This window comes from Chinchilla lanigera, unplaced genomic scaffold (assembly GCF_000276665.1).
Source record: "Chinchilla lanigera isolate Chin_1 unplaced genomic scaffold, ChiLan1.0 scaffold00064, whole genome shotgun sequence".
Lineage (NCBI taxonomy): Eukaryota > Metazoa > Chordata > Mammalia > Rodentia > Chinchillidae > Chinchilla > Chinchilla lanigera.
Window position 1 is genome coordinate 7559745 of NW_004955465.1, and position 18230 is coordinate 7577974.

The following is an 18230-nucleotide window of genomic DNA, read 5'->3' on the forward strand; positions in this document are numbered from 1 at the left end:
GTAACACAACATAATGGTCAGCTTCCCTATTGCTGGGACAAAATACCTGATACCTGAAATTTAGAAGAGGTTGATTTTGGCTTATGGTGTCAGAGATTTCAGTCCATGGTTATTGGCTCCAAGATATAAACATCATGGTGGAAAGGTCCAGTAGAGGAAAGCTGCTCAACTCTTGGCATCTGGGAAGCAGAGAGCAGGACAACAGCTTCAAAAATACAGTAATATCTCGATTCACAAACACTTCTGTTTGCAAATAATGCAGTTTGCAAACAAACACATTCGGCAAAATTTTGCTTCCATTTGCAAAATCTACATCTGGTGACAAACATGACCACAGCCATCTTCCCACACAAACACAAACACAGCCATCTTCTGCAAAATCATAAAACAAATTAAGTTCATAAAGTGAGGTACCACTGTGTAGTCCCATTTCACATCTTATGACCCACTTCCTCCAAATAATAGTGCATTCAACTATGAACTCATCAATTCATTGACTCATTGATCAAGTTAGTACTCTCACAATGCATTCACTTTTCCAATATTTTCTTAATATAGTCAAGTTGACACACACAATACATTATCTAGAGTAATCTTTATTTTTTTTATGGAGTAGGCATGCATTCTCAAATAATGATGAAAAATATAGGGTAGTAAATACATAGATGAGTAACAGTTGTCTATTATTATCACTAAGTATCATGCACTGTATATAACTGTATGGGTTGTACATTTATAACACTATCAGCTCAGTAAATTTGCTTATGCAGCATCCCATACACATGTGAGCAATGCAGTAGACTATGATGTTGGAATGCTATAGGCAGTGAGAACTTTTCTGTTCCATTATACTCTTATGTGTTCACCATTATATATACAGTACAGCATTGACCAAAATATCATTAAATGCCATATGACTGTAAATATTCTCTTATTTCTCTTGTATATTATGGGACATTATATTCATATTTTAGTAATTATGTATGCAGAAAGCTCTTTATGAATTTCATTTTAGTATAAGAGGATGTTACAAAAAATGTTCAAAAACTAGAAAGGGGGATTGTTCTCTGAAGATTGAAACTTCAGAGACTGGACAAGTCTATACTTCACTAGACCAATGATGGCAAACCCTTTATAGCTTTCAATGATACAAGCAGCCCACTGCACCATGCTTGTCGTAGGTTCACCACCACTGCCTTAGACTTTCCTTTCCCTATTACCCATTTATTCTACTTTTCCTGCTAGAACATTCTCAGAGTATACCCATAACCCATGTTTTATTCAAGTTTCACTGAAATGGACACAGAGTTTGGGTGGTAAAATGACACAGGTCATTCCAAGTACTTCTCAGGTAATTAGGAAGGATGGAAAAGGAAGTGGTAATAAGTCATGTAGAAAACACTAAGGTATTTTTCCTAAGAAGAAAATGTCATATTCTAGTCAATCATGAATTCTGCCTACAATAGTCTTCATACACACCATTCAAAGGTTGCTAGAAAGATATTCGAGGCTAACAAAATATGTACCATCTTCACTAATTTATTTTGATGATTTGCTAAGACATTTTAAAAACTTTATAAAATGAGCTATTAACTTTAGACTATCATATTCATAAGTAGCTTTACAATGCAAAACAATGATTGGTGTACCTACTGAGCCTTTTGGAAGGTTTTTTTTTAAAATCCTAAGTATTTTCAGAGAAACTTGCTCAGAATCTATAACAGAACAGTTTTTAGAGTTGTACAAAAAATATCTTCAAAATCTGGTCTTTTCTCCATTTCCATTTAGGATATCAATTCCTGACTTGCTGTGCTGTGGAGAGTGGTAGAGTAAACAGGATCCCATTTCCACCATGAATTTAGCAGGGACCTCATCCGAGTTCACTAGTGATGGAGAATGTGGTTCATGTGGATGCACAGCATTTTCCTCTTGAGGATTTTTGGTTTGATTTATGGCTGGGATTTTTGTTTTGCTTTGCTTTGTTTGTGGATTTTGTGTTTCTTTGTGTCTTGTTTCTGCCACATTTAGGTTCATCCATTTACTGGCATTACATGAAAACAACATGCCTAAAAAGCCAAAGAAGGGGAGTAAAATCCCTGTATGATTATCCCCTAATTTTCCAAAAAGGAAAAAAATGCTCTTATGAAAGCTGTTGCAAAGTTCTCTTAATAAATATTTGTCACCTGCACCTGAAAGTCTAAGAGGAGAACCTCGGTACTCCCAGGACAAAGGAAGGACATGTTTCCACAAGGAAATACTCCCAGTAGACTTTGTAAATGGGAACTTGTTAGTACTGCTTTGCTGCACCTGCAGTTGAATGCATTAGGGGTGGTATTTAGCCAGCGTGCCTGGTAGGATCATGCCAGCATTTAGAGCCATTGTCCTTTCTAATTAATTCCAGCATCCAATTGGTGGGTCAAGCCTATGTCTGAGCACATATTAATGACTTTGATAGTCATGCCAACTATAAATGCACTAACAGTATTGTGTGAAGAGTTGCAGCACCCTCCCAGGTCTATATCCACCTGCAACTCTATTAGCATCTTTTGCACTTCAGTAGATGGTCCTTAAACTATAACTTCGGAATGAGCACCATCGAATCCCTTACATTCATAAGATAAACAATAAAGAACACCTTTATTACTTCTCTTTTTGCTTGGTGGGCAGTTGGTTCCTATAATAGCATCTTTTGTTGAGATGGGATGCTCCATTCCACTGCATCTTCTATGAGAACTGGTAACCCAGGGCTTCCTTGGATTGCTCCCAACTGGAGGGAACTGTAGAGCTGAGCCTCAGAGAAGAGGGGCCACTGGCCTGGTCTCCACCTGATTGGGTCTCTGGCTTTTGACTGCAATGGGCTCTGGGCGTCTCCTTCCTGGCTTGAGCATTGCAATACCCACTACCAATGAGCGGCTGCATTCTGAAGCAGTGTGATGCTCCTAGATCACAGTCTCATACAACATTCCTCCAGCCTATCACTGAATGATTTCTTTCTGTGGTCTTGCTTTCTTATATTTCCTGACAAATTTTTTCTCAATCTCAGTTTCCATTGCCACTTTGAAATGTCTTGTTAGACAAGCTTCAGAATCCACCAAATTGTTTCCACTTCCTTCCAACAACTCCCTCCTCCAAACTCACTGTCATTAGAATGACAAGAGTTTAATAATCCTGAGGTATGCAGTCATTTCTGTCAGCATTACCATTGCCTGGATTAGAAGTTTATCAGCAGAACCTGTGAGTTAGGGTTATGACCATCTTCTACCAACACACAAATAACTTGAAAGACAGCCTCACTCCTAGTTCCTACCTACCATTTTTGCAGATGAAAGAATTCAAACATTTGGTTTACATTTGAATTTGGCCCAAAATTTCTCCTGCAGGGCTTTCTCTCCTTCTTATGTATGCTTTCCCTTGAGCCTGCAAGAAGTTATACAAACAAAACTGCAAAGTTGTTTCTCTTTCTTCCCTTTTAAGGACTCTTTTTCTCTGAAACGTTTCTGGACAGGTTGTAAATGAGATGACCCTGTGGAGTGATCAAGTGGTTAGCCAAGTTTAAAGCTGTACAGGACTCCTTGCTTAAATTAACTACTATATTTTCTCTGAGCACATAGTACATAGAGATCTGAGGCTCAGCTTGGTTTCAGCGGCATTTCCTTTCCATTGCTCCTCCATCCCATGTGCTCCTGCACCTCTGGAGGGGACCTAGCCAGCTTCAAGGCCCAGGGTCAACCTCAAGCTATGCTTTCCCTTCCTCTAATTTAAAAAATAGTAATAATTTTCTTAATGTTTGGGGGCTATTCTGTGTCTCTTACTGAACAGTTTCAAACATTGCAAAAAAAGTGGAAAGATAAGAATCATCTGTTTTTTTTATCTCTTCAGAATATTTGTGACATTATGTTAGACATCCTTGCATATGTCTCTTTGCATATTGTGTACATTTTTATTGCCATGTAGCAGAATACCACAAACCTAGCATCCTAAGTCAGAACAAACTTGTTATCAATCCATTTCTGTGGGTCAGAAATCCAAGCGCAGGTTCTGATCTTTTGCTCAGATTCTCAATGGTGCAGTGTTGGTTGACACTGCCGTGATTTGATGCTTAAGTTTTAGGAGGAATTAAAGATTTTGCAGGAGAAAGCCCCCATCTTCCTCAAGCTGAAAGGGGAGTAAGTATCTCTTCTGCTTCCATGCCTTGATTTGCTGTCTTTCACTCTAGAACCAGTTTAGAAGGATCATCTGATTAGGCAAGGCTCACCCTTATAATCTTTTTAATTAAAGTCAACAGATTGGTAACCTTAATTACAAAATTCTCCATGGCATGTAAAATATAATCACAAGAGATATAAGACATCCTATTCATGGATTTTGCTTGCACATAAAGGGATGGAATCTTATAAGGGCCAGGGTAACAGGGTTTACTGATAATTCTGCTTGCCATACATACACAATACCAGACACTGTACATTGTATTCTGTGGTGTGATTTTTTAATTTAATGTGCCATGGACATCTTTCTTGCCTGATAAATACAAATCCACATTTTTATGGCTGAGTAGTATTCTATTTTGTGTTTCAAAATACTTAATCACATATGAGACAGTTAAATTGTTCCCAATATTTCCTTCCTATAAATTACAGCAGAATGAACATCCTAGCCACTTGTCTTTGGTTTGTGGATAACTTCTGTTTGCAAATATGAAGCAAATTGGTTTACTGAAACAAAAGAAAAACTAAAAGTAGTGCAATGACAGCCTACATAGGAGCCCCCAGGAGTTTGTGCAGGTTTTCTAGTAAAGCCCTTGCCTCTAGTGAAAAGTCCTCTGGGTCCTCTCTACCAATACTACTAATTTATTAGCATCCTTGAAAAGACTCCTAAAAGTTACTAACTGCTACTGATGAAACATAGAGAAATACCGTAAAGCACAGGTGTGATCTTAACTTGTCAACTCTATCATTTTCTGCCCTTTCCCAATTTTTTCATATTGATTAAATAATACTTAATGAAATGAGATTCTTATTTTAATTCCTGCACTCTTTTATAAAGAAGCAACAAAGAAACTGGATCACTTTAGACATTTATAACTTTTTAATATTAGAGGAATAGTGAACATTTTGAAACTATAGTAAGAGTTCAAGTTCCAAATGAAGGCACTGAGAAAATATTAAGCTCTGACTCTTAAAAACAAGAAAACTAACCAATATTTAATAACACATGCCTTGTTAGGAGATGCCTTCTAGCTCTTCCAATACAGTAGTGCCCCCTATCTGCAATTTCACTTCCCATGCTTTCAGTTAAGATGGTATGAAAATGTGAAGTGGGAAATTCTATAAATGAAGTCATAATTTTGAAAATTGCACATTCCTTTGATAGCAGGACAAAATGTCATGCTATTCTGCTCCATTTTACCTGGAATTGGATCATCCCTTTATCCAGAGTATCCACTGTGTATATGCTACCTGCTGTTTAGTCAGTTAGTAACTGGCATGATTAACACAATGACTGTGGTGGTAGCCTCACAACACTTGTGTCCAAGTAACCTGGGTTGGGGAAGGAACAAGACCACATTCACACAAATTTTTATTACAGTATATTATTATACTTGTACTATTTTGATATTTGTTACTGTTCATCTTCTGCTGTGCCTGATCTATAAATTAAACCTTATCATAGGTAAGTGTGTGTAGTAATAAACATAGTAACCAGAGGGTTTGCCACTATCTGTGGTTTCATGCAAACGCTGTGGCCTTGCAGTGTTTCCCTTGTGGGTACAAGAGTTCCTGTACTTGGCACCTCTTCAGGGCAGGCTTAGTTCCAGTGCAGAAAATATGGGAGTGAACAAGACAAATAAAGCCTCAGAAGTAGATTCATGCTCTCTACAAATGCATGACAAAATTCCAAGATTAAAACACAAAGATTGTGTTTCAAAATTGCTATGACAGTAAACTTCAAGTGTACTCAGCAAAAAAAATGACAAGCAAGGTGACTGACTTGTTAGTTGACTTATTGAAATCCTTGTTAGTTGACTTATTGTCATCCTTCCACAATGGGTACATATATCAAAATAGGTCATTGTATTCCAAAAGTTCATACATATTTTTATTATTTATTATTTTTAGTTGCCAATTTAAAATTTTTTAATGAAATGTTAAGGAAGCTTCTTAAGCCAAAGGGACGTTATAATATATGGAAATGCAGATCCTCTGAAATGCATGTGAATTTTATCAAAAATGCTAAATATTTGATAATGGCCAAATATATTCCTCCCTTTCCATCAGATATCTCTGTAAACCATACAAATGTTTTAAACAAAACCAAAACAAAATAGTTTGAATAACAATAGCTCCTTCCATGGAGACCTTTGGGTATAACAGACAAATCTGTCTACACAGAGTTACATCTACCGAAAATAGGTCCTCATGATATTTCCCTGGCCAACCTAAGAGCCCTTGGCTTCCACACATCGAGGGAATCAACAACACTGGGACTGGCCACTTCCCCTGCACCTCAACCACTGCCTGCAAATGCTTGACCCTCCTATCCTCAATGGAAGGTATCACCTCAGTCATATGTGCAACTGTGAGAGAGCTCTTGCTTAACTAATTAAGTCTCAGAGTGAGAGTAAAGAAATTTCCCACATTTCCCAGTCATTTGAAAAGAAATATTATCTTCAAAGCAAAGTCTTTACTGCTATCTGAAGTGCAAAGCTATTTCTCCTGTTGCAGGCTAACCTTGCCAAGGAGATTTGAATTTAAATACGGATGCTCTGGAGCCTATTAATCTAAGGTGATGGGGTGACAGAGAAAGTCAGGGTCGCTAAGCACTAGGTCGTTCAGGAAGAGGACGGTGTCCACTCAGGACTGCAGATGTTTGATTGTTGTCTTCCTCTGGATCCTCCTGTCTGATGAGTCACTCTTTGCTGTTCTGAAGGGGGCTAGCAAAGGCGTGGACACCCACAGGACCTTCTCTCTAGCCTTGGAGCAGAGACAGAGGCAGTTTGGTGGGAACCAGTCTCCTGCTTCTGCTTAGAGACCTCCATACCTTGACCCTGACCACAGTGAGCACCTGAACATGCTTCGCCTCAACCTGCAGACTCTAACTCACTTCCCACGCCTACCAGGAAGCTACTTTTGACCTCATCCTCTTGCATCCTTGGTACATAAGCCTCTCACTTCCTCACCTCCACAAGCATGGCTCAGTCTCCCCTAATTCAAAAGAATCGAGACAGTTTTCCTCGCATTTTATGATGTGCTAGCCACCACCCCATCCTTTCCTATTCCTTTCACAATTGAGAACTCTCTTACAGAAGAACCTGTACCATCTCCCTCCCCTTCCCAACCCAATGGATTTGCCCCATACTCCACCACCCATAAGGACTCCAGCGACCTCCTTACAACATCCAGACATTTTATATATGTACAAAAATGCCTCTCGGGCCTCATCTCCTGGATTTCCCACAGGCACACAGATCCATCATGTCAAAAATTGAACTGGTCACTCACCCGTCCCTACTACGTTCAACAAAAACTTTCTTCTGCCTTGTCCAGAATCTTGATGGCAAAACCATTATGCTCCTTGCAGACTCAAAAGGCTCCTTTGGCTCGTCCAGATTCTTCAGACCCCACAAGCCCTCTGGTTTTTCCTTCCAGTGGCTCTGATTCCTGTCCATGGTGCCAGTCACCTCTTTAGTTTTGCATTATTGTACTATTTCAGAGTGGGACAGGGTGGAAGGACTCGAAGGAAGGACTCAGCTCCATCTCCAGTCTGTCTTCTCCACCCACTTCCCACGAACCCAAATTTGCAGATCTAACTCTCCTTCTTGAATTATTTCAGTAGTTTCTGGTTGGGTGAAAATAAAGCACAAATATTAAGGTGACATAAAATCTTCTCACCATCCTAGCCTCACTTCTATAATAGCTCACTGTTAAAGAGCACAGATCACAGAGCTCCCCCGTGAAGGACCTGTGTGACCTAAGGCAAGGTTCTTACCCTCGCTGGGCTTCAGCTTTCTCCCTTGTGAACTAGGGATAATTGTAATAGAATTTACAGGGTGCAGGGAACATCCGACGTGCTAATATCCCTACACATTTTAGAACAGCACCTGGCACATGAGACTATTGAATGCATTTTTTAGCTGTGCACACTGCATGCCCACCCTCACCTGTGGTCACTCTTTTTCTCTCATGCCTGCAAATATATGAACATGCTACCCTCCAGCAGAGACAACAGCATACAGTTGCCCAAACACACCAGGGTGGTAATACCAGGCCTGCACTATTTCAGTTTTACTCCCTTTATCAACCTGCTTAACTCTTCTTCATTTCCCAGGAATCAGCACAACACTGCTTTTCTGGAAAGTCTTCCTGAGACCCTGAGATGGTCCCCCACTGAGACTCCATGGCACCCCATGAATGTCATTTTAGCAGGGCTATTTTCCTAAATCTTAGAGTGACTCTTTGTGAATATTTACCACATGCCAACTCTGTTCTAGTCACCACATGCAACCTTTCCAGCTAGCTCTCCACCTGTATTAATCGGTAGGGACTGTCTTTGCCATTCCTTCTAGGTTATGAGGCATTTTATGGGTGGAACCTATGTCCTGATTGACTTTGAATCTCTAGCACTTAGTGAGATGCCCAGTGCATAGTGGGTACATAGTTAAATTAATATCTCTTAAGTGCACCAGTGAGAAATGGGCTACTTTCAGAGAGAGATAGGAACATGCACAAATTACTGACACTGTGGGACATTTAGGGAAAGGATGGATGGCGGTTGGATCTGAAATTCATCGGTGCTATAAACAAAGACTGCTGTAACTACTTCACCCCATCGTTAAATGGTTATTACTATATGAACATTTTCTATACTGTGGAGGGGTTAATGTATTCTCGTTTGATTCTGTACCGCCACATAATTTCAGGTCTTTCCAAGGACATAATAATACAATTCATGATGACATTTTATTCCATGCTCTTGATTCAGGGGTCGTATAGAAAGTTCTGGGAAGTTTTACATGGCCCTTACCTCAAGGGTTGCCCACCTTTGGTGAAGGGTGAAGAGATACACACCCAATGACCCTTTCTTCTTCTTGAACACAAGACGGAAATCGCCACAAATTATACAGAATTATAATCAGGAGTTAATGTTATAGTTTCTTTGGCAATGGCCTAAGACCATAAACCCAAGTATGTGCTGCTTAATTGTTCCAATGGGATATGATTCTATAAATCAGACCTATGTAAAAGAAATGAGATAAATATTTTGGTTTTGAATAATTTTTCTTTTCTACTCTTTGAGTACCTAATAAGTTCTCTTTGGTTAGGCAGCTGAGGTTGGTTAAAATCAAATTGTTTAACATACTGACTAAAATATGTCTGGGTGACCTGGAAAGTGATCTTGGCAGAAAGAAAGAAGCATGCGGGCCCCAGAGGTTGCCAGGGGGAATGGACTGTCCCATGACACTCAGGTCTGGAGTTCCAGGTAGTCCCCAGGAGCCACTAGACCTAGCTTCATCCATTGCAATAATTGAAAGTTTACTAGCATAGGATTCAAAGTCTCTTTTCTATGTCCTGGGGCACTGAATGTGATAAGAAGTTTCACCTGTTTGGGCTTGTGTTTGCAAAGGAACTACCACTGCTGGAATGAAGCTTGGATGACGAGGCCGGATCTTCCTGTTGGATTTGGAGGCTGGCAAGTTGTGGACAGCACCCCCCAGGAAAACAGCGACGGTAAACTGCATCATCCGTGGGGATATTTTTCCACTGTTTATCTCTCTTTTATGTTTGCACTTGATATGTGGGCAAGTGTCAGAGGTGTCCTTTCTGGGCCTATGCATGGATTAACCACCTGTCAATCAGGTCTAATCTCATTTTCATAGTCAGCTTTATCCTGATTATTTTACAACTTTTAGAAAAAGAATATAAAGCTTCACATATATAATTCATCTACTCTTGCTTTGATAAGCAGTTTTGAAGAGAAGGGGAAAAAATATCTGTGTAAGCATTTTCACTAGGCTATAAAATATAACCAGCCCTCTTGGTCCACAATGAGAAGATATAAGACAAGAGAGAAAATATAGAATTTAAAACATAATTATAGATCATTCTTTAGATTGTTGTTCTTCCAGAACCTGATTTTCCTTTATGTTGTGTGACTACTTTCAAAACTTAAGTACGCGGGCATTTGTCTTCTAACTTGCAAACTCCGCTAAGCAGTGGCAGCTATGACCCACTCAGGTCATTTTTATAGAATAATATCCTAAGCTTCCATTTCTCTCTAACATGATGATATAGAAAATTAGTGGGCTGGGGACATGATGCTTATTTATGTCTATTTCCCCACATGTTGATATGAGATAGTTATGGGTATCCCTACACATGCATGCATAAATATTTAGTACATATTCATAATGGAACCGCTTACAAAACTGGATTTAAGGAAGAAATTTTAACACTTTCTAGTGTTCTAACCTGAATATCTGAGACAATTTCAAAGGGCACAAATGGCAGCTAATCTTTTATAAAGTAAGGAAACGTGGTTAAGATTTGAAGAATGAGAAAAGTCAGTGTGATCCCGGTGACCTCCTGAATGTTGGGCATTGACCAATGTGTGTGGTTAATGTCCATATTCTAAACTGGATATATGTCTGTGATGTACAAAAACAAAAATCAAAGCAAACAGCAGAAACACAAAAGCAGCAATGTTTCTTACATCTCAGGAACCAAAAGAAAAGGTTGTAGAAGCCAACATCCTCGCACAGACACACGTGGGGATGTTGGTAACGTTTCAGAATAGGTGCAGGAAGAGTGTAGTCCCACATTCTTTCCTGACTTCAAATTTTGGTTAGGCTACTATTTCTAATGCAGCCCTTTTGATTATATGTATGGGCTATCTGCTGCCCCTGGCCGTGGAACGTAAGCGGACAAAATCAGCGATGAAGTCGAGGAAAACCGGTCTCTGTAAAGTCACACTCAGTGCTAAGAACCATTCATTTTCTGATAAAAGTGGAGACAACCAACTCATGTGTCTTCCTCTGCATGACGCAGGCATGTACCGGTGTGGCCCTGCCTCTGTCCAAGCCATCAAGCACGGCCATGTGTGCTTCCAGTTTGATGCGCCCTTTGTTTTTGCAGAGGTAAGTGGAAACTGGAGGAAAGTGCTGTTACTCCCCAACCTCTTAACTCCTGAGAGAATAACATGTGAGGTTGTTACTTCTCAGTTTCCCAGGTACGTGATGTATGCTTTGCATTTACAAAGTCAACTAGACTCTCTCCAACCCAAAATCCTTTGTGCCAAGAGTGATGCTTAATCAACATTTTTCTTTACTCTGTGCTTTGAGATTTTTTTCCCCTAAAAGCAAATGGTTTACTGACCAGTGAACTAACTGCTCCAGAGAAATTAAGGCACTAACTGAATCATTCAAGTAAAACTTGGTAGAGAGAGCCCATGAGAGGAAATTTCAGACTATAGGGCTTCCCTCTAAGATTATCCCAGCAATCCACATAAAAAAAAAATCCACACAGCCCCACTTGTGGTCTTAGCTTGAACACGGCCATCCATCCTGCCACTGGGACAGAAGGAAGGCAGGAGAAGAAGGGATACAAAGTGCTGTTCCAGTAGAGGAATGCAGTTCATTTAATGCATTAGTAGGGTCACCGGGTGAAGGGTTTGAAGGTCCAGAAAAACTGAGAAGGGGCTGGAAGCAGAGGAAGCAGTTAAAGGATGCTCCAAAGAGAGCGCTGAAGAGGAAGCCAAATACAGGAAGTGCCAGGTGAGGAAGGCTAGGAGGCTGCTGAGAACTGAGAATTATTTAAAAAGCTGAGAAGCATGACTTCCGCAGTGTATTTGCATCAATTAACACACTGAAATAATCTTTTTCTTATATTGACTTCTTCCATGTAATCACTTTGCCTACCATCTGATGCTCTGGGAAACCCTTTAAAATAGGTGCTATTGTTCTCCCCATTTGACCCAAAAGAAAACTGTGGCTAAGAGCAGTTAAATAACCTTTCCATAATCATCTATTCTGGTTAAAAAATGCGAAGATTTTAAGCTGGGTAGGCACGTGCGCTCAGGCTAGAAACCATCCCATGCAACTACTCTAGAAGAAGAAATATTCACTATTAGTATGTGCCAGGCACTGTGCTGTGGGGAATCAGAGGCGCCTGTCCTTGGGAAGCATAATTCTCAGTGGGAGTGACAGTGCCATCAACACATCAAAAATGAATAGCAACAGTGTAAGACATGCCAGGAAATCAGTCATCAGACAAGCAGTGTAGACAGCACACAATCTGCAGTTGTACACAGAACTGTGTTAATGGAAGGCTAAGCCCAGGAAATGAGGCAGGACAGCAATGATCTCAAGACACTTTTTAAGAGGATTACCTGAGATTAGACTATGAGACCTTGTGTGAGTAGAGATGGTCACTGACTTATGATAGTTCCACCTGTGACCCTCTGACTTTAGGATGTTGCAGTAGACTGGGTGCATTAAATGCATTTTCAACTTACAGTATCTTCAGCTTATAATCATTTATCAGGTTGCAACCCCTTTATGAGTCAAAGGATATCTGTGGAGTCACATGATCCAAGCAGAATGATGTGTGGTCACATGGGAGGGAGAACTGAGCAGTATTTATTCAGGCAAAGGGGCTTAGGGAGAAGCCAGGGGAGGGAAGGGATTTTAGGCAGAAAGGATGACTTGAATGTCATCCACATGATGTGTGGGCAGCTAAAAGCTCTGCAGACTCTCTAGCATACAGCAGTGCATCAGGGAGTCAAGATTTGAAAGCTCAAGCAAGCCCACATGGAGGCCTCCTATCCTGAGCAGTTATTCCTTCATCTTGTAAATGAAGGAGATTTAGCACCAGGAGGGGCATGGAGTGAGCTGGGGCACTGGTGGCCTTGGGGAACATGGATCGGATGAAATTGGATGGAGGTGAGAACCAGGAAGAGGGTTGGGTCACCCTCCAGGACAGATACGGGAAGAGCCAGAACTAGACAAATGGCCACAATCGGGAAAAGGAGCTATGAGGTTTGAGGACTAAGTAGGAAATAAAGTGAGTGCTGACATTCAGACAGTAAAATCAAAGGTTTGAAATACAGAAAAGATACTGTGTTCCTTCCATGGCGCCTGCCATTGCTGTTTCTAGAAACCTCGGGAGACCAGGCTTACTGTTCTTGGAGTTTTATCTGTTTGATTTCACTTTGGGATTTGAAGATTTGCACAAACCTCCCCAGCTGTCACCTGATAGTTTAAATGCTCGAAGCGCCTCTTAGGGGGAAATCACTCTAAAATCCACAAAGCTTTCTTTTTATATTTTTATTATGTTTTATTGCTGCAAAGAAAGAGGCAAAGCCTCCCTGCACTAACAAATGGCCTAATAGCTGTTAATGCTAGTGCTCTTTGCTGTTATTAAATATAGATTGGGGTGTTAGGAGTGTCATCGGGATTTGCAGGTTATAATTATTCCTCTCTCACACACCAAAGAGGCTTGTCTGATGGAGGGAGGGTATGGTGTGCTGCTTTGGCTCGGGCTCAGTTCCAGGGCTGAGCCATTTATACGACAGGCGAGTTGCTGAAAGTTTATGAGACGTCTTTTCTTAAGAGTGCCTGGGGAGGGCACTGTGGGGGGCACCGGAAGAAACTGTAATGAGTCTCTGTGTGACTCAGGTTCGAGGCGGCAGCTCCTTGCCTTCGTGCCTCCTTGCTGCAGTCATCCTTCCTCTTACTACCCCGCCTACCTACATCAGCAGCTACTTGCCTGTTCTTGCTTCTCAGCATGCAGACTTCTTTGGTCACTCGTTACTCATTTCTGCACCAGGTCAAATATCATGGGCATAGATTTCTTTTTAGTTTTCCTAGGGCCTTGGTCTCTTTGAGTGAAAACAGAGCTTGAAAGAAGAGGAGAGGCCTGCATAGACCGCATCCTCCATTCTGGTCCTTTACCTCCCTCCCTTTGGTACACAAAGGGACAGAAGAGAAGATGCTTCCTAACTATCCTCTGACTCTCTAACCTCTTCCCTCCTCACACTTCGTTGCCATGGTGAGTTGCTGCAGTCCTGAAGGCCCATTTCTCTTCTCTTCCAGTGCATGGTGCCCCCCGGGGTTCTAAAGGGATGAACAAAGAATAGAGTGGCAATGAGTGTCTGGAGTCCTCTGAGTTCTCATGGTCACCAAGAGCTCAGGAGGTCTCAGTGAAGAAGTCTCTTCTTGGTAAAAACTGTTCTCTTCTGTCTTAACTTTTTTCTAACTGGCTTCATTGCTTTCTTTACACCACCACATCCAAACTCACACACACACACACACACACACACACACACACCACACACATACACACACACCTGAAAGGCACTGAGGCAGCTTTTGTGGCAGGAATGACTGGGTCCTCAGGGCCACATGACCCACCCCTTACTCCTAAGGCTGCATCTCTTGGCCAGCAGTTCTCTGTATCCAATCTGTGCAGTGCTTCTCTGTATATTCTTTGTTCTTCATTGGAACTTGTTTATTTTGCTCCAGTTGTTAGATGTGGCTCATTTTTAAGCATCTCTTTCAGATTTTAAATAATTCACCCATTCCTTCAAATAATATGTAATATTGAAGATCTATTTTTGTTTCTCTTCTAAACCTTCTTCATGAATCCCGCCACAAATCCCTTCAGAAATATCCTGAATTCAGCCACTTCTATGATCTCCATTGTTACCCTCTATGCTCAACACCACACTGAGCTCTACAAAGTTGCCTCCTAACTCTTCTGCTTCTCCTGCCCTTCTTCCATTTATTCTCCACATACCAGCCAGAATTATCATTCTAAATATAAATTAAAACATGTTACACACCTGCCCTAAATCTTCTGGTGGTCTCCTTTCATGATTACTGTTAGATTGAATGTGAATCTTTATAAAATTCTACATATTCTTGCCTCTGCCTTCCCTTTTTATCCAGCTCATTTCTCTCCAGCCCTTCTTGCTTTTCCAAAAACATCAAGCATCCTCTTGTGTCAGAGTTTTATCCATACTTTACCTTTTGCTGGGAATGTTCCCCACTCCCCCAGCACCCTCTCTTTTTAGAGTGGAGGAATAATTTGCTCATCCTGTTCCCTCTGTGCATTCAGTCCTCAGTTGGGTAACCTGCTCAAAAAGGCCACATAGCCTACATAAACTATTTCCATCTGCCCTGTTTTTATCCTCCTACTCTGTCTCAAAGTTTATTCCTTCCCTTCTAGAACATTAGTGCCATGGAGCTAGGGTCTGTTGTAGCCTCATTGCTGAGAGCAATGTCTGGTACAGAGCAGCAGGCAATAAATATTAGTTGAATGAATCAATCAATCAAATAAGAGGAGATTCAGAGCAAGCTGCTAAGGACAGCATTCTGGAAATAGAGACAAAGCTGCATTTTCTAGCTCTGGCAGTCCTGGTGGGAGACAAGGCACATGTATGAAGCCTCTAGGGATACACATAGGGCTAGCACAGTCCCTAGCACACACAGATTGAGAATGGCCAATGCAGGGTGGATGCTTGACAGACCGTGCCTGGAATGCCTGGCCCAGGCAGCCATCCACTGCCCCAATATGCCCTGGAGAAAACAACACTTCCTCTACAAAGTATGCCGGTCATCTCCATCTGGGAAATAGGGGGCTCTGTCCAGGGTGCTGAAATAAGAAGCCCTTTCCAGCCCCAGAACAAAATAAAGCTTCTACCAGCCCTGCATATGAGTTGACATTCCATGGGTACCCGTGGAAGTTTGCACGGCGGACCTTCTAGCCTGTTGAGGGTATAACCCACCTTTGCTGAGCCCCCAAGTCCCTGTGCAGTCGTAGAAGCTGCAGAAGATGAAGCCAGGGTGCAGCAACATGAAAAGGGCACCAGATTTCATGACAGGATGCCCAGTACACATGACTGTCACTCCCTCAAGTGTAGGGATAGCACTAGATTGTTACTAAGAATCTCTTCCACTCAAAAGAAGGAAAAGAAGCTAGCCTTCAATGTAGAGCCTTCACCAGCTGTCCCGATCTATCTACCAGCCCTTTGAAGAAAAGTTCAGAGAGATTCAGTAATTCACCAAGAGTCACAGCATAAATCCAGTATTCCTTGCAGTACATCCTGCACTTGACTACTGGTCAGTTGGTCTTCTGTGGTTTTTATCACTAGGACTTTTTCTGGCTCTCTGTTTTTCTTGTGTGTAGTTGAATGGAGAACAATTACCCTAGAGGCTGAAAATGAAAAAGGAAGTCTGTGGATATCACTGGGAAAGAAATATTTCTATCTGCCTCCATCCCAATGTGCATATACAAAAAGCATCTCTTCCTCATGTTTCTCCTGTCCTCTCTCCATAAGTAGCAGTGCTGTTGGGATGGCCCACAGTTTTAGCCTCCATCAATTTCTCAAGCCATACTCAAAGGAAGCTCAAGATTTAGCCACTTTCCTATTTAGCCTTATCTCCCTGGAAAATTGCAAGCTATTGTAAGAGCTGTTATTAAGAGAACATTTGTCATTGTCGTTGCTGTAATTTGCAGTTGAGAAGGTAGCTGTTTGTGCTTGCATGGTCTCCTCCAGGGGGATGGTGAAATTCTCAGGGAGCTCATCTAAGGTTTCCTTAACTTTTTTCCCAAAATGACAAATATTTCTGGTTAGCTGTTGCCCTCACACCGGTCTTGATTACTGATTTCACATTCCAGTCATTCCTCCCCTCTATTCTTTAGATCACAACCCCTGTGCTATGACTATTTAGCCAGATTCCCAAGCCCACCCCATGTGTTCCCCAAGCATCTTAGATTTATCCTCTCAAGGTACTCACTGCCTTGTGCTTCAGGGATTGCAAGGCATTGGTATTCATTAGAATTGTCTGAGACCTCTTTAAAAATACAATAGATTTAAGTCCCACCCAAGACCTCCTTAATCAGGCATCTACTCTTTTAAAGTCCCGCAGGTAATACTGATGAACAGAATTTCACTTACTACTGTGTAAACCCTATATGAAGAAACTAAATCTAATTTGTTCATCATTAGCGCTCCAGCGTCTTGAACAATATCTGAGGATACTATTAAATAATACATAATTGTTGATAGCATTTACTGAGTGTTAGCTCTCTGCCAGGCACTGTGATAAGTAGTTTACATGCATTTATTTCAGTTTATTCTGCCAGTCATCCTGTGAGGAAGAGCTATTATTGCACTACTTAAAAGAAGGGAATCAAAGGTGGGAGAGGGACTTGGAAAATATGTAGTAAATACATCTGTGATTTGTGAGCAGTGCTAATCACATTTCCTATCTGCTACCATGTTAATAAATGGAGCACCCAAAAAAAGTGATATTAAAGAATACAATAGAGGGGGATTGGGTGTAGCTTAGTGATAGAGCTCTGCCTAGCATTCCCAAAGCCTTGTGCTTGGTCCACACCATTGCAAATCTGGATGTATATAATCAGAGACGCTCTGGAGAATCTTGGGAAATTCACATTCATGAACAAATTTAGACATTATCTCTACAAAGTACAGTGGGAAAGCCAAACCTTAGAGGAGCTTGGGGATCAGCCACCATGCTCCCTCGGTGCTATTTCCAAATCTTACAAATAGCACTTTTAGTTGCTGAGCCATCAGAAAATTGCCTGAATTCCTCCTGGATTATCTAATCTTATTTTTCAATTAAATGTTTTTTGGCTGCAAGTAATAGAACTAATATGATGGAAACCATGGAGGATTTATTTTCATAAAGAAGAAATCTGAAACAGGTGGTCCCAAGGCTGGCTTAGCATCAACTCACCTTGTCCAGCCTGCAAATGCTCTCCTCCTGCCACTCTGCTAGCTTCTATAGTTGGCAGAGCTGCTCTTCACCATCCCAGGAGGTCACAGCAGTCCCAGGTGTCACTCCACCTCCCATACAGACATCTGCAAGCTGAAAGGGAAGGACAGACTCTGCTGTGCACCACTTTCCTTTTGTAAAGGAGGACAGTTCTTTCCAAGAAGTCACTGGGCAGACTTCCTGTCATTCCTGGAAGATCTCATGGCCTTGTTAGCTTAAAAGAGATCTGGGAAGGCAAGAAGTGGGCATGGGTTTCCAGGCGGTGGAATTACCAGGAAGAAAAAAGAGAAAAATAATTGCTACTTAGACAACTGATACCCTCAATCCTGGGTATTCTCCATTTAAAATCTTCATACTAAATCTAAAGGAGATTCTCCCCTTAAAGTTTTTTGTGAATTCTACCTTATGCGTTTTTATTGGCAGGTATTTGCCA

The 18230-nt window shown here is 41.2% G+C and overlaps 1 protein-coding gene across 2 annotated transcripts in view; it reads left to right on the forward strand.

Moving 5' to 3' along the window:
- Positions 1-18230, forward strand: part of F13a1 (coagulation factor XIII, A1 polypeptide) — a 173249-nt gene that overhangs the window by 115627 nt on the left and 39392 nt on the right. For both annotated transcript variants that reach the window (XM_013521833.1, XM_013521832.1), the window contains 2 exons: positions 9622-9725; positions 11043-11131. In XM_013521833.1, the coding sequence (XP_013377287.1) occupies positions 9622-9725; positions 11043-11131 (193 nt within the window). The remainder of the gene's footprint in view (positions 1-9621; positions 9726-11042; positions 11132-18230) is intronic.